This window comes from Macaca fascicularis, chromosome 11 (assembly GCF_037993035.2).
Source record: "Macaca fascicularis isolate 582-1 chromosome 11, T2T-MFA8v1.1".
NCBI lineage: Eukaryota > Metazoa > Chordata > Mammalia > Primates > Cercopithecidae > Macaca > Macaca fascicularis.
The window spans coordinates 78,402,442-78,415,069 of NC_088385.1; the positions used below are offsets into that span (position 1 = coordinate 78,402,442).

A 12,628-nucleotide genomic window follows, 5' to 3' on the forward strand; every position below is an offset into this window, starting at 1 on the left:
GCAAATAGAAATATTAGGCTGTTCTCTAAAATGAACAAAAACACATAAAAATACATCACAATCTACCACTCCATTTCCTTTATCAGAGATAAAATCCCACAGCCTAAAAAGGCCTCTTTTGTTAGCATGTTTTGTCCCCCAGCAGGGGTGGCAGATACAAGGGACTGCAGTTCTCAATGACTAGTCTTTTCTCTGTCCAAAAGAAAGACTTTAGTCACACAGTATGTTAAATATTTTTATACTCATGTTTCTGCAATAACCATAAAAACTTTAACCCAAATTTGCTTAATACTTTAATTATCATGTACTGAAAGCACTTCATTTAAAAAAAAAAAAGTAAAACTGATAACGGAAGGATGACAGGAACATATACCTCACCCTTAAGCAGTGTGTGTGATTTTTTTTTTTAATGTGAAGTTTAAAGTGAGTTTATAAACTGACAGGAAGAAAAGATGATATGAGAATTTATCTTTAAGGCAGTATCATTTGTATAAGATACCTTTAAATAGCAATATGACAATGGATCAAAGAGGAAACAGGGCCTATTCCTACATGACTGTGCAGAACATGTGAATGGCCATCCCTAGAGTTGTCAGTGTACAGCCTCCATGGATGGACCCTGTGACTGCATGCACTGAGTGGAATTCTACATACACCAATGCAAAGAACTCATTAAAAAAAAAAAAGAGACAGATAAAACAGTTACTGCTGATGGAACTGTTAATGCAACAAAAGTTCAAGCTTAGGACTGTCTCCTAAAAACTACTGAGACATTTCAGTTAACATTAAAAACTGTTACACTATGGAGGCACATACTGGAAATATTTTACTAAGCACCTAACAACTGTTTTCAAAAAATCAGAGCACGAAAAGCTTTCAAAGTTGTATAAAGTTAAATGCATACAGTGAGTAGATAGATATCTATTCCTCCAGGATTACTATCTTTCACCCACATTTTTTTGGTTTTAGGGAAAAACCAGTAAGCCTCCAGCTTTCTTTTTGATTAAATGAAAGACACTAGACAAATGGATTCCATTCTTGACCCCATCTAACAGCACTTACTAGCCAAATCGCCCTGTCTGGTAAAATATGGTTCTATTTTTAGTGAGCATTATACAAATGTAAACATGTACAAGTTTGCCTGGTATTTCATGGGGTTGCTGCTCTGCCTCTAACAGTTCAAGTGCAAGTTGTTAAGACCAGACTTGTGGTGGTGTGTGTGTGTCATTAACATTTTTCTTGCCAAGGTTAAAACAACCAAATATAAACTGAAAACAAAATAAAAAGCAAGGTCTCCTTTGCATTCAATCACGCTGATATTCAACAGAAGATGGCATGTCACTAGGCAAATCATTCAAACTACAGTTGGGAGGCACCTTCTAAACACTGTGAATTTGAGAACAAGGAATTTAATGGTAGTGCAAACCTCTCTGTTCACTGTCCTCACAACAGTATCCATCTTCTCATGAATTAAGAAATCATTAAATTTTTTTTTTAATAAGAAAGCAGTTTCAAGATAAAAAAATATAAGTTATGGTAAATATCTTTATCTCCGACTTCGACCCTTTCCCACCAGTGTGAAAAGTGAATAAAGACAGCAAGAGTTTTTAGAAAGTTAACTTATATTAAAAAAGTATATAAACAATTTTAATACTACAAAGTAGTATTTCAATACAAAGCAGTTCAAATATTAACTGTTCTTTAAACTGTTAAACTTTATTATAAATTAAAATTTCTTTACAAAAAAATTGCACATAATATTTGACCACTCTTAGGTTCTGATGCACTGGCATTTGCAATAGTTTCTTTAATCTTCAAGTTAAACAGTCTCGGCAAGGAGTCCAGAACGTAGAAAGGGCAATAAACAACCCTGATAGAGCATTCAAGTGCAACTAGCAGACTTGTGGCCATGGCAGTTACACTTTCCTTAAGATGGACTGCTATAGTTTTAAATCCTGAAATGAAGAATCTCAAAAAAATTTAAAAAGGAAAAACTAAAAGGGACTGCCTGCTTTTTTACTGTAAACACAGCCCTGGATATTAAATCCCAAACAGGAATCTCTCAGGCATCAGAGAGTGTCAAGTGAATCAGGAATAACACAAAATAAAGGAATGGGGGAGAAAATAAAAAACAAAAACAAGGCAAAATTAAAATAAATGTCAGTCACTTTGAGGAACTATACTTACGTATATGATGTTATGAGAATCTGGCAGGGCCTAGAAGCAGGCCAAACAGGAAGTTCATTTATCCAACCGAAGAGGATCATGTTCATTGCTTCCGGTTTTGAGGACAGGATATTGTAGGGAACTTGATATGATCAATAATGCTTGTCTGCCTTACATAGACCTTAGCCAGGGATCAGCCTAATCTTGAAGAATCATTCAAATAATTTTGGCAATTATTATAAGGACTTAGAACTGACTGCACCCAGTGTTCAGTGATTCTTGCTTTCTGTTTTGTTACTGTTTAAATTTAAGAGCTCATTTAGGCTGACTCCAATCTCTTGGCACTTGGAAACTAGTTTTCTCAGGTTATCAGTTTTACCTCCTTCTGATGCTTCAAACAAGAGTTGCTGTAAAAGACAGGGAAGCATAGAAGTAAGACTTAGCTAGAGTTTGAGCATTACCACATCAATGGATATGGCACATGCAGAAAATTTACAGGAAAACATCAAGATAAAATAAAAGATAAAAAGCATTACATCTTTCCACAGTGATGCACAAAGAGGTAACTTCTGTAAGGCTCTCTGATATAAACGGTGGACCTGTAAGATAGATATACACACAATTCCATCAGAAAACATAATGAAAAACACCTTCATAATTCTATCTGTTTAAAGAATGGTAATTCACAGTAACATCTGAGACAAAATGGTTATGCTGAGTTTTGGAGTTTCCAAATATTTGGTGCTCTTAAAATGTTAACTACTTTTGTTTCCCCACCTGGTTCCTAGTGTGCATGAAATGTTAACTTCTGTGCTTTAATTCTTTTAAATTGAGAAGTCAACAAAAGGGACAGAAAAACTTTTTAAAAGTGACCCATCTGATATTCAACCATGGCTTACCTCTCTTTGTCCCTTTAGAACAATCTCAGCAGCAATGGCTCTAAGGAAAAAAAAAAAAAAAAAAAGGAATACAGAAAAAGGAAAAGAAAAATTTATATATCTTTGAACAAAATGAAACACCACCACTGGCAGAATACTGACTGTGGGAATCTGAGTACAAAACTTCCTGAAAGTTAACAGGCTAAACTTCCAAGGAGGAAAACCTATAGTGAAAAGAAAAATTCAACAATTTTTATCAACTTTACAAGAAAAAAGCAGACCAGTGTTTTGAACATAAATAACGTTCACAGGAGGAAAAAAAAACAAAAACAAAAACAAAACACCTCATAATTACTAGTCAAAAATACCTAGCACTAACACCTTTAAAAGAAAGAAGAAATCAGACTATAACAGGGTAGACACACCCCATTTCAAAAGAGGCGGTCTTAAAATGACTGTAGCAGATTTGTTTGATAACAGTACTGTTACTTAAATGTTCTCCTTCAAAGAAAATTAAAAGTCTACGCTTTTTGCTTTTAGAGGCAATTCTTAATGAGTACTCACTCTCATTAAACCTCAGTAAATGCTAAAAACAAATCTAAATTAAGAATAGCAATCTGTCCATGAAAAAAAGAAAAAAAAATACATATATATATAGATGTCATTTCAGATTTTACCTGTCTGGAGCAAACCTTATAAATAAAAGCAATAGCTATAAAAACATGTACATGATTGTTGCATTACATTTTCCAGGTGGCCAGGCATGTTGGGATATTATATGTAAACATCTTGGCTTGAAGTTTCAGAATCTGAACATTGCTTTCTTCCCATTCATGCTGAAGTAACCTGTAAAGTATATTCAGGAAAATGAACAAAGCATTGCAGTGTAGGGAACCCCAAATGTGCTCTACAAGCACAATGATTAAGTATAAATCTTGATTAGTTAAATTCCATAAAGGCTACCCAGCAAATATTTCAGAATGTCTCTTACAAAAATTACCCTGGGACAGGAATGTGCAAACTATGAAGAGGTCAAGATCTATGCTCATCTTACCAAACTACACTAAGGTGCATGTATTTCTATAGGACATAAAAGCATTCCCTCCAAATAAGAGTACCTATTTCCCATCCCATTTTTTTTTTAAACTAATGGCTTGATACTAATGCAATTTCCTGGTATTTTTCTTTCTTAGAGTATGATCAATCTTGAATATTTCTTGAACTAAAATGCATGTATAGTAACCATTAAAGTTCTCTATTCTCCTGGAAAAAAAGAACAGGGACGACCAGAGGAAATAAGTGTCGAAACACAGAGGTAGGGATTTACCAACAAAATAAACAAGTAAACTACCTACATTCTAAAATGCCTATCACAATAGAAAATTATGTCAAAATATGACATTTTCTATTTCACATTTTATCAAAGGTGTTTCATAATTAACATTTCTGTAATGAGCTTCTATAGATTGGCAGGCTTGCTAAGAAAATTGTAAAATACTACCATTATGTTTGTCTCAACTGTAGTTTATAAACTTTTATATGATTTTCCCCACATACATGCTAAATGAAATGTAAATCCTTTAAAACATAAGGGAACATTTTATAAATATTTTAGGCATCTTATGATCCATAAAACGATAAGATACAACTGATGCAGTGGGAATGACTGTACAAGTGGAGGCCAATGCATTAGCGTGCAGGGTACCTTTTTGAATTAAAAAGCATAATTCTTGTGGATGAAAGTGGGTTTGCTGTATCAGAGCAGAGAAAGTACAAAGAAAGGCTGAGAAATCTCGTTCTGATTGAATATATGAAATCCCTAATCAGTGCTTCAAAAATGTGGTGTGAGGGCTCAAGGTCAGGAATCTACATTTTAAATGAGCATCCCAGGAGATTCTAATGTTTGCCAATATTTGAGAGCAACTGACCTAGGTGAAAATATGAAAGCCTCTTAAATAATATTTCCTTGCCATGGAAAACAAGCTTACTGCTTATAATGCACATGCTAAGGACAGATGGTGTGTGTTTAGGGAACACAGATGAACTTTACTTGAATGGAATTATTTGCCCCCTTGTAACTTGAAGTTTTCTGAAGCGACCAGAATTTTTACATTGACTTTTGAACGAATAGCTAAACATTGGCTTAACAACTCTGAAATTAAGTAGTATATATTCATGAGGACATAATGGAACAACAGACTATTTTTATCAAGTTTTCAAGAATAATTTTATATGAAGAGCCTATTCCATTAGGCAGAGAACCAAAAGAATGTTACTTTTTCTTACCTCAATGCAAGTCCAGAATTAGCTGGCATAATTGAACAAAACCGTTCCAAGGTTTTGGAATGCTGGGTCTTTGGAACACAGCTCAAATAAAAGAAAATAACCTGTAAAGGTTGAGGGGGGCGAAAAATGAATGCAACCAAAATGTGAAATCCAATTACCTATGTGTTTTAACACGAAAACCAAAATGGTCTTTAAGATATGAATGTATAAATTATAGTAATGTATGATGTTGTGAGTTACAGTTCCTACCATTAATTTTATTAGTGACTTTCCAAATACGAATTAGGAAATATGGTCTAGTGATGAGAACCATGGGCAGAACACTGACAAGAAGCCAGGAGTCCGGGTTTTCATTCCTGAGTCTACCTTTACTTGCTGTATAGCTCGGCAAGTCATAGGGCTAATAATACCTGCCACATCTTGCTCATGGAATGCCCGTGTGTAAATGACTTAATGTCCATAAAGTGGTTTGAGATCCTGGGATAAAGAATGGCATAGAAGTACAAGCATAATAATTGGTTATCCTGATTAGCAACAAAACCACCCCACCAAAAATAAATAAATAAAACATATATATGTTTTAGTCTACAATAAGCTTTAGCAAGGAGCTTTTTAGCCTATAATGCGCTGAATAAAAGTAGTGCCTGAAAAAAAATTTTTTAAAAAGGTAATCACAAAACTGTATCTTTAGATTCTACTGTTAGAATTATAAGCAGCACCTAATCTTAAACTTTCTTATGCCTTATGTATAGCTATATTTGCTTGACGAAATATTTACAAAAAGAGCAGCTACAACGTATAAGCCCATACTTATTTTGAAGTTACTAAATTTTTCATTCAGTAGAATTTTCAACTACTCAAGCAAAACATTACAGGTATTACAATAGAATCTTTGATTTGATGTGTTTTTTCATTAATATGTATTACACCTTAATATCCCTATTTTGCTTCCAATGTTAAATTTTCATAACTATAACATAATAATTAATGCACATTTTAATTGAGCCTCAAAGGGTTCTATTGCTAGACTCTAAATAGATAAGAAACATGGTCAAGAATAATAGTGAATGTTAAGAAAGTAGTCCTAGAAAAAGCTCTCTTGATATAAAACAGGAGTTTTGCTATCATTTTTAAAGTCTTTGTTTTATACAAACATCTAAAGAAAAAAGTTTTGAGTTCTTACCCTATTATGAAATTCATAGTTGGACCAGTAATCAGCACTGCTAAAAGGAATGGGGTATCGGGCAGGGACTGTAACCAAACATCTATTCACTAAATCAGTAAAAAATTTGAATTCTTGAACTTTGTTTCTGGATCCAGCAGCTCTATTATTCGCAAAGACAAGATAACTGCCAAAAAAAAAATATTGTAATTTAGAATAACTAAGCCAGCAGTTCTCTCACCAAGAAAGCTGGTCACCCCTTTCCCAACCATACCCCTTTATCCCCAAATCCCATTCTTATCAAGAAAAATTAAACTTACTCCATCCATATCTTCTGTACTATATCACACCTCATGGCCACCCCTAATGCTGCCTCATATGCCTCCACTGTCTCTTTAATACTTGATTGAAGAGGATGACAAAGGCTGTTTAAAAAATGAAGGAAAACATGTCTATCATTCAATTCTATCAGGTGAAGGAATGACAAAGGATTTTAAACATTACAGATGTTATTACAATAGAATCCTTCTTTTGACCTTTCTTCTCTAGTACATAGTAAACCTTAGCATCTCTTCAATTGTGCTTCAATGACTTTAACAGCAAGTTAATTATAACAAACACAGTGTAATTCAATAATAAACAGCAAATGCAGGCCTAGTATGCAATATCTCTCCACAGTGGATGTCTCACCAGTAAATCAGCCACAAATAAGGAACTTGGTGGTTAAAAATATCATCCTCAAAATTCCCTTTACATAAACGAGATGGAATGTCAATTGGTCCTGGAATATTTAAAAGATACCTGAAAAAAAACCAAGTATTGTTTTAAATTACACCGATACACACATGAATTACACACATATTTTTTAAAATTGTTAGTTTCACTTAAATTTCATTTAAATATTTTTTAGAAAGCAACGAGACTTTCTTTTCATATGCATACCATACGTCTTTGGTCACATCTCTAGGATTACACGTTACTCACAATGTTTTTTGTGTTTGTTTGTTTTTGAGACGAGTCTCGCTCTGTCGCCCAGGCTGGAGTGCAGTGGCACAATCTCGGCTCATTGCAGCCTCCACTTCCCAGGTTCAGGTGATTCTCATGTCTTAGCTTCCCGAGTAGCTGGGACTACAGGCATGCAGCACCACGCCCAGCTAATTTTTGTATTTGTAATAGAGACAGTGTTTCGCCATGTTGGCCAGGCTGGTCTTGAACTCCAGGCTTCAAGTAATTCACATGCCTCAACCTCCCAAAGTGCTGGGATTATAGGCATGAGCCGCTGTGCCTGGCCCACAATTTTATTATTTTATACCTATATGAAAAACTCTCCTCCTAAAATGAATTTTTTATTCTATCCCCAAGATTAAACGAAACCCCATAATCCTCTAATTAAACCTAGTTTAAAAAGAACAAATGAGTCTACCAAGTATCTGAAATTTTCCAATGAAATCTGTACTTTCTTGTTAAAAAAAGATTTACAAGGCCTGGGGCTGTGGCTCACACCCGTAATCCCAGCACTTAGGGAGGCCGAGGTAGGTGGATCACTTAAGGTCAGGAGTTCAAGATCAGCCTGGCTAACAACTTGGGTGAAACCCCAAGATCTCTACAAAAAATACAAAAATTAGCCAGGCATGGTGGTGCATGCCTGTAGTCCCAGCTACTCCCGGGCTGAGGTGGGAGAATAGCTTGAACTCAGGAGGCAGAGATTGCAGTGAGCTGAGATCACAACACCGTGCTCCAGCCCATGTTAAAGAGTGAGACCCTTTCTTAAAAAAGAAAAAAAAGGATTTACTAAACCTTATGTCTGAAAGTAATCTCTCTCACATACAGCCATACACACATACAACCCATTTAAGTTTAATTTTAGACATGATATCAAAGTGTATTCTATAACACATTAGCCCATAAGGTACCTCTCAAAAGAGATCTATGATCAAATAAGTTTGGGAAATATTACAAATTATAGCCCCTTCTTGAAAAACCACAATACTTACTAGGATTGTAAGTCGATCCCAGTAACTCTAAAAAGTCAATCAGTAAAGAATTCTACTGGACTAAGTCCACTTTCCCTCCAATGTATTTTAATCTGTGTGTAAGATACCACCATCCTTAAGAACAACGTTTTTAAAGGAAATACATTGATCACAAAAATGACAATCTGGTATAACTATTTGTCTTAAATTTTTAAATAATTGCAAGGGGACAAGTCTTAATCAATTAGACAGGCTGCATCAGGGGCAAACATAAGAAAGAGAAGAAATAGAACATCTAGAAGTCAGGTTATCATCCTGACTTTGCCAAGACAAGCTACATTACCATGAGTTAATCCCTTAACATCCTCACTGAAAACTGAGATGGTCAGAAGAGATAACTTCAAATCTAATCTACTTAAGACTATAATCCCTAGTTTAACTTTAGTAAAGTAAATGATATCCCCAAATTAATTTTTCTAGCTATCTACTTAATCTTCAAATTGACTTGAAACACATGAAAATTACCTATCTAGTTCCTTCTGCCTGCCATCTTTATACTAAATGTCACATAGAGAGTTGATTCAACTCCAGGTAAAAATTACAATGCTAAGTATTTTGCTTAACAATTTCTACTCATGAAATTTTAAAAGTGTTTTGAACCAATTAAAAGCAGATTTCTCCTATTAATAAACATTGACAATTTATAAATTTTAAAAACTTGTATCAATATACAGTAAGTATGGCAAGGCCAAAAATTATCTCATCTATCATCATTCTCCTAATAGCTGATAAAAAAGACTTTCTAAATTAACAGAAATGCACAATCTTTGTGTAAACAAGGGTTTCATTATTGTCTAAATAAGCTATAAACAGAATACCTTTTTCTCTTAATTCTCAGTGAATTATGACTATTTCCACAAAATAATAAAGATGACTTAGTAATGAGAATATATTTGGAGACAACTCATTTTCAAATTTTTATTGATGCTTATTTATTCTGCCTTATTAAGCTGGCATCAAGAAGATCTGAAAATCTTTGATTAGTTACCAAGGCAGAAATTGGTAGCATTTTCTTTTAAACTAAACCAATTATCTCCGTGCCCAAGGGAAGACCAGAACCAGCAATCTCTAAAGAGCTTGGTTCAGCCTTGAATTAGTCCTTTGCCTGAGCTTGAGATATTAAAGCAAACTAATTTAAACGAGGAAGAAATTGAGTATGGAGAAGCTGAAAAATCTCTAAACTCCTTATAGAAGTTTAATTATTTTCTATTAATTTGCATTTAGAATTATTTCATTTGTAATTATTTGTAAATATTAATATAGATGTAACAGAGCAGAAAGAAGGGTCCTTTGGGAAGGGCACTAAAATTGCTATGGCAATAAATTGCTACCATAAGAGGACATATATAAAGACTCAAGTCTGGAAGGGAATAGAGTTCCCAAATCTCAAATAAAACTGCCATGTTCACAAAAAGTTCTAGGGTGGGCCGGGCACAGTGGGTCACAACTGTAATTCTAGCACTTTGGGAGGCTAAGGCAGGCGGATTGCCTGAGCTCAGGAGTTCGAGACCATCCTGGGTAACACAGTGAAACCTGTTTCTACTAAAGTACAAAAAATTAGTCAGGTGTGGGGGGTGTGTGCCTGTAATCCCAGCTACTCTGGAGGCTGAGACAGGAGAATTGCTTGAACCTGGGAGACGGAGGGTTGCAATGAGGTGAGATTGCACCACAGCACTCCAGCCTGGGAGACAGAGCGAGATTCCATTTCTTAAAGTAAATTTAAAAACAACAACAACAACAACAAAAAAAACAAGGTCTAGGTTGGATAGATCACTTACTTAAAAAAATTTGGGCTTTAAGATTCTATTTTCACTCATCTGTATTTTCTACAATAAATTTTTTTGAGAGATATTCAGCTTTCTTCTCTCAGTTCTTCCTAATACAAAATAGAGTATGTCGTGATAAAGTATTTTCCTTTTGATGCTGCTTTAACTTAGGATCAGCAAACCATGCCTATTTTTGTAAACAGCTGTACTGGAACACAGTCATAACCATTCATTTACATTTCATCTGTGGCTGGTTTCTCAATAAAGCAATATAGTAGAGTAGTGGTAATAGACTTCATGGCTACATGGCCTGCTAACCTAAAATATTTACTTTCTGGCTCTTAAGAAAAAAGTTTGCTAACCCCATAAAGAGATGAGGAGGACAAAGGAAAGATAATTTTAAGAGGCTCCCCCCTAAAAAATCATTATTCAAAACTTGCCACGACCTCTTATTGTTGGAATAGGAACTCTCAGGAAAGACAGTAAGTACAGCTCTATATGAGCTATTAAGAAATTAATGGTTGAGAAAAGGATCCTCTGAAACTTCTTACTCCATGACATATCAAGGGCTAAAGTAGTTCTCTTCAGAATTAAAAAAAGAAAAAGGCATATTATTTATATTCACTTTGATAACCAATCAAATAAATGAAAATATATTTTGTAAAAAATCACTGAGATTGCCTTGGGATAACTAAGTGCTATAATATTCAGTACTAAAATTAACAACAATAACAATAAAGTAAAAGAATGAGTTACTATGGTTATAATATATGCCTTACTTTGTATAGTGTGTTTAATCCAAAGAATGTTAAAGAATTTTCCATCTTGCCTCCATTTTTATTGTTATATTTATTCTGTTTCGAGTATTCTGTTAAGTGGGTATTCAAGTACTAAAAAGTCAGTCTAAAATGTAATCATATAAGAAAAAAACTGTAATCTTTCTACTGAACTGTGCTATCTCTCATTCCTCTACAAACTAAGAATTCTACAACTTACCGAAACAGATCCAAGTTATTAAACTTCTCAAACCCCGGTTTAAAGAAGGATGCAATAAATTTCCGCAAAAATGGAAGAAGATTATCGCCTCGATTCTATTTTAAAAAGAGGGAGGGGGATATATATCAGGCTTACAATGTTTAATTAAAATGTCACAAGGGAGAAAAAAAGCCTTAAAAAAGTACTCATTAGATTAAGTTTCTTGGGTGGGTAAGGGGCGGAGGGGATGAGTTTGAGACATACTCAGAAAACTGTTATTATATTTTACTCTCTGAATTAAGTTCCACTAACGATTAAACAGCTTAACCTCTAACACTACCATAGGCTCACATTTCATCCATCAATTACGTACTAGCCATCTAGCACTGTGGTAGGCGTTGGGCTGCAAATATGAGTAAACATGTTCCTTGCCTTCAAGAAGTTTAGTATAGCATATATTAAAGTAGCTAGGAATAAAATTACAAAGCACTGTAATAAGTGTTAAGGTAGAACTATGGCAGAGAGAGAAGGAACACCTAACACAGCTTGCAAAGGGTAAAAGGACCAGGAAACACTTCCTGGTGCTGACAGGGAAATTTGAAATATAAAAGCATCATATTTAAGAATTATACATTATTTTTTACCTGTAAGATGAAGAATTTGCACATATGATAAAAAACCTCTGCATTCTGAGGATTTTTTTCAAATGCAGTAAGCCACAATGCTCTGGCTTTGTCGTGCTGATTTGTTTTCAAATATAATGCAACGAGGGCTTCCAGCAACTGGCAGTTAATGGGACATGATTCCAGTAAAGATTTACAAAGCTCCATTGCAGCCTCATACCTTAACAAAAACAAAAACAAAACGGTTAAAGACATGAAAAGATCACTTTTTAATACAAGGTGAGCTGCTTGGCAATTAAGTTGTACCTCTCCAGGAGTTGGTGCAGAGCAATCATGTTTGTGTAAAGTGGAAGGCAGGCCTCTATTCTTTCCTCAACAGTAAGGCTCTCATCTGTGCAAGCTTTCACCGCATCTACCCAAAAACATCACAACGTGAATCATGTCAATCATAAAAATGAAATATTTGACTGTGTTACTTCAACTCCTAGAGACCAATGGGAAAAGATGACCCCTCCCTTTGATTACCCATCCATCATCTTATTCACCTTTACTGAGCTTCTGGCTTTTACTCAAAGGAAGTTATTCAAGCAATCTCCAAAATCCTAAAATTCAATTCCTTCAACTTTTCCTCAACTTTCCTGGTAAGAATAAAGTCATCCCATATGAGCTTTTGCATCTATCAGTGTTTTCATTTAAACAAGTATCTCTGTTATCCTAAATTCTTTAAAACCCATCTCAA

At 34.6% G+C, this 12,628-nt stretch overlaps 1 protein-coding gene across 2 annotated transcripts in view; it reads right to left on the minus strand.

Moving 5' to 3' along the window:
- Positions 1-1,695: 1,695 nt before the first annotated feature.
- Positions 1,696-12,628, minus strand: part of ZFC3H1 (zinc finger C3H1-type containing) — a 54,413-nt gene continuing 43,480 nt past the window's right edge. For both annotated transcript variants that reach the window (XM_074007420.1, XM_005571546.4), the window contains 11 exons: positions 12,196-12,301; positions 11,911-12,109; positions 11,288-11,382; positions 7,183-7,293; positions 6,813-6,917; positions 6,514-6,679; positions 5,331-5,431; positions 3,789-3,890; positions 3,066-3,105; positions 2,703-2,765; positions 1,696-2,573 (listed from right to left, as the gene is read on the minus strand). In XM_074007420.1, the coding sequence (XP_073863521.1) occupies positions 2,436-2,573; positions 2,703-2,765; positions 3,066-3,105; positions 3,789-3,890; positions 5,331-5,431; positions 6,514-6,679; positions 6,813-6,917; positions 7,183-7,293; positions 11,288-11,382; positions 11,911-12,109; positions 12,196-12,301 (1,226 nt within the window). In that variant the 3' untranslated portion in view covers positions 1,696-2,435. The remainder of the gene's footprint in view (positions 2,574-2,702; positions 2,766-3,065; positions 3,106-3,788; positions 3,891-5,330; positions 5,432-6,513; positions 6,680-6,812; positions 6,918-7,182; positions 7,294-11,287; positions 11,383-11,910; positions 12,110-12,195; positions 12,302-12,628) is intronic.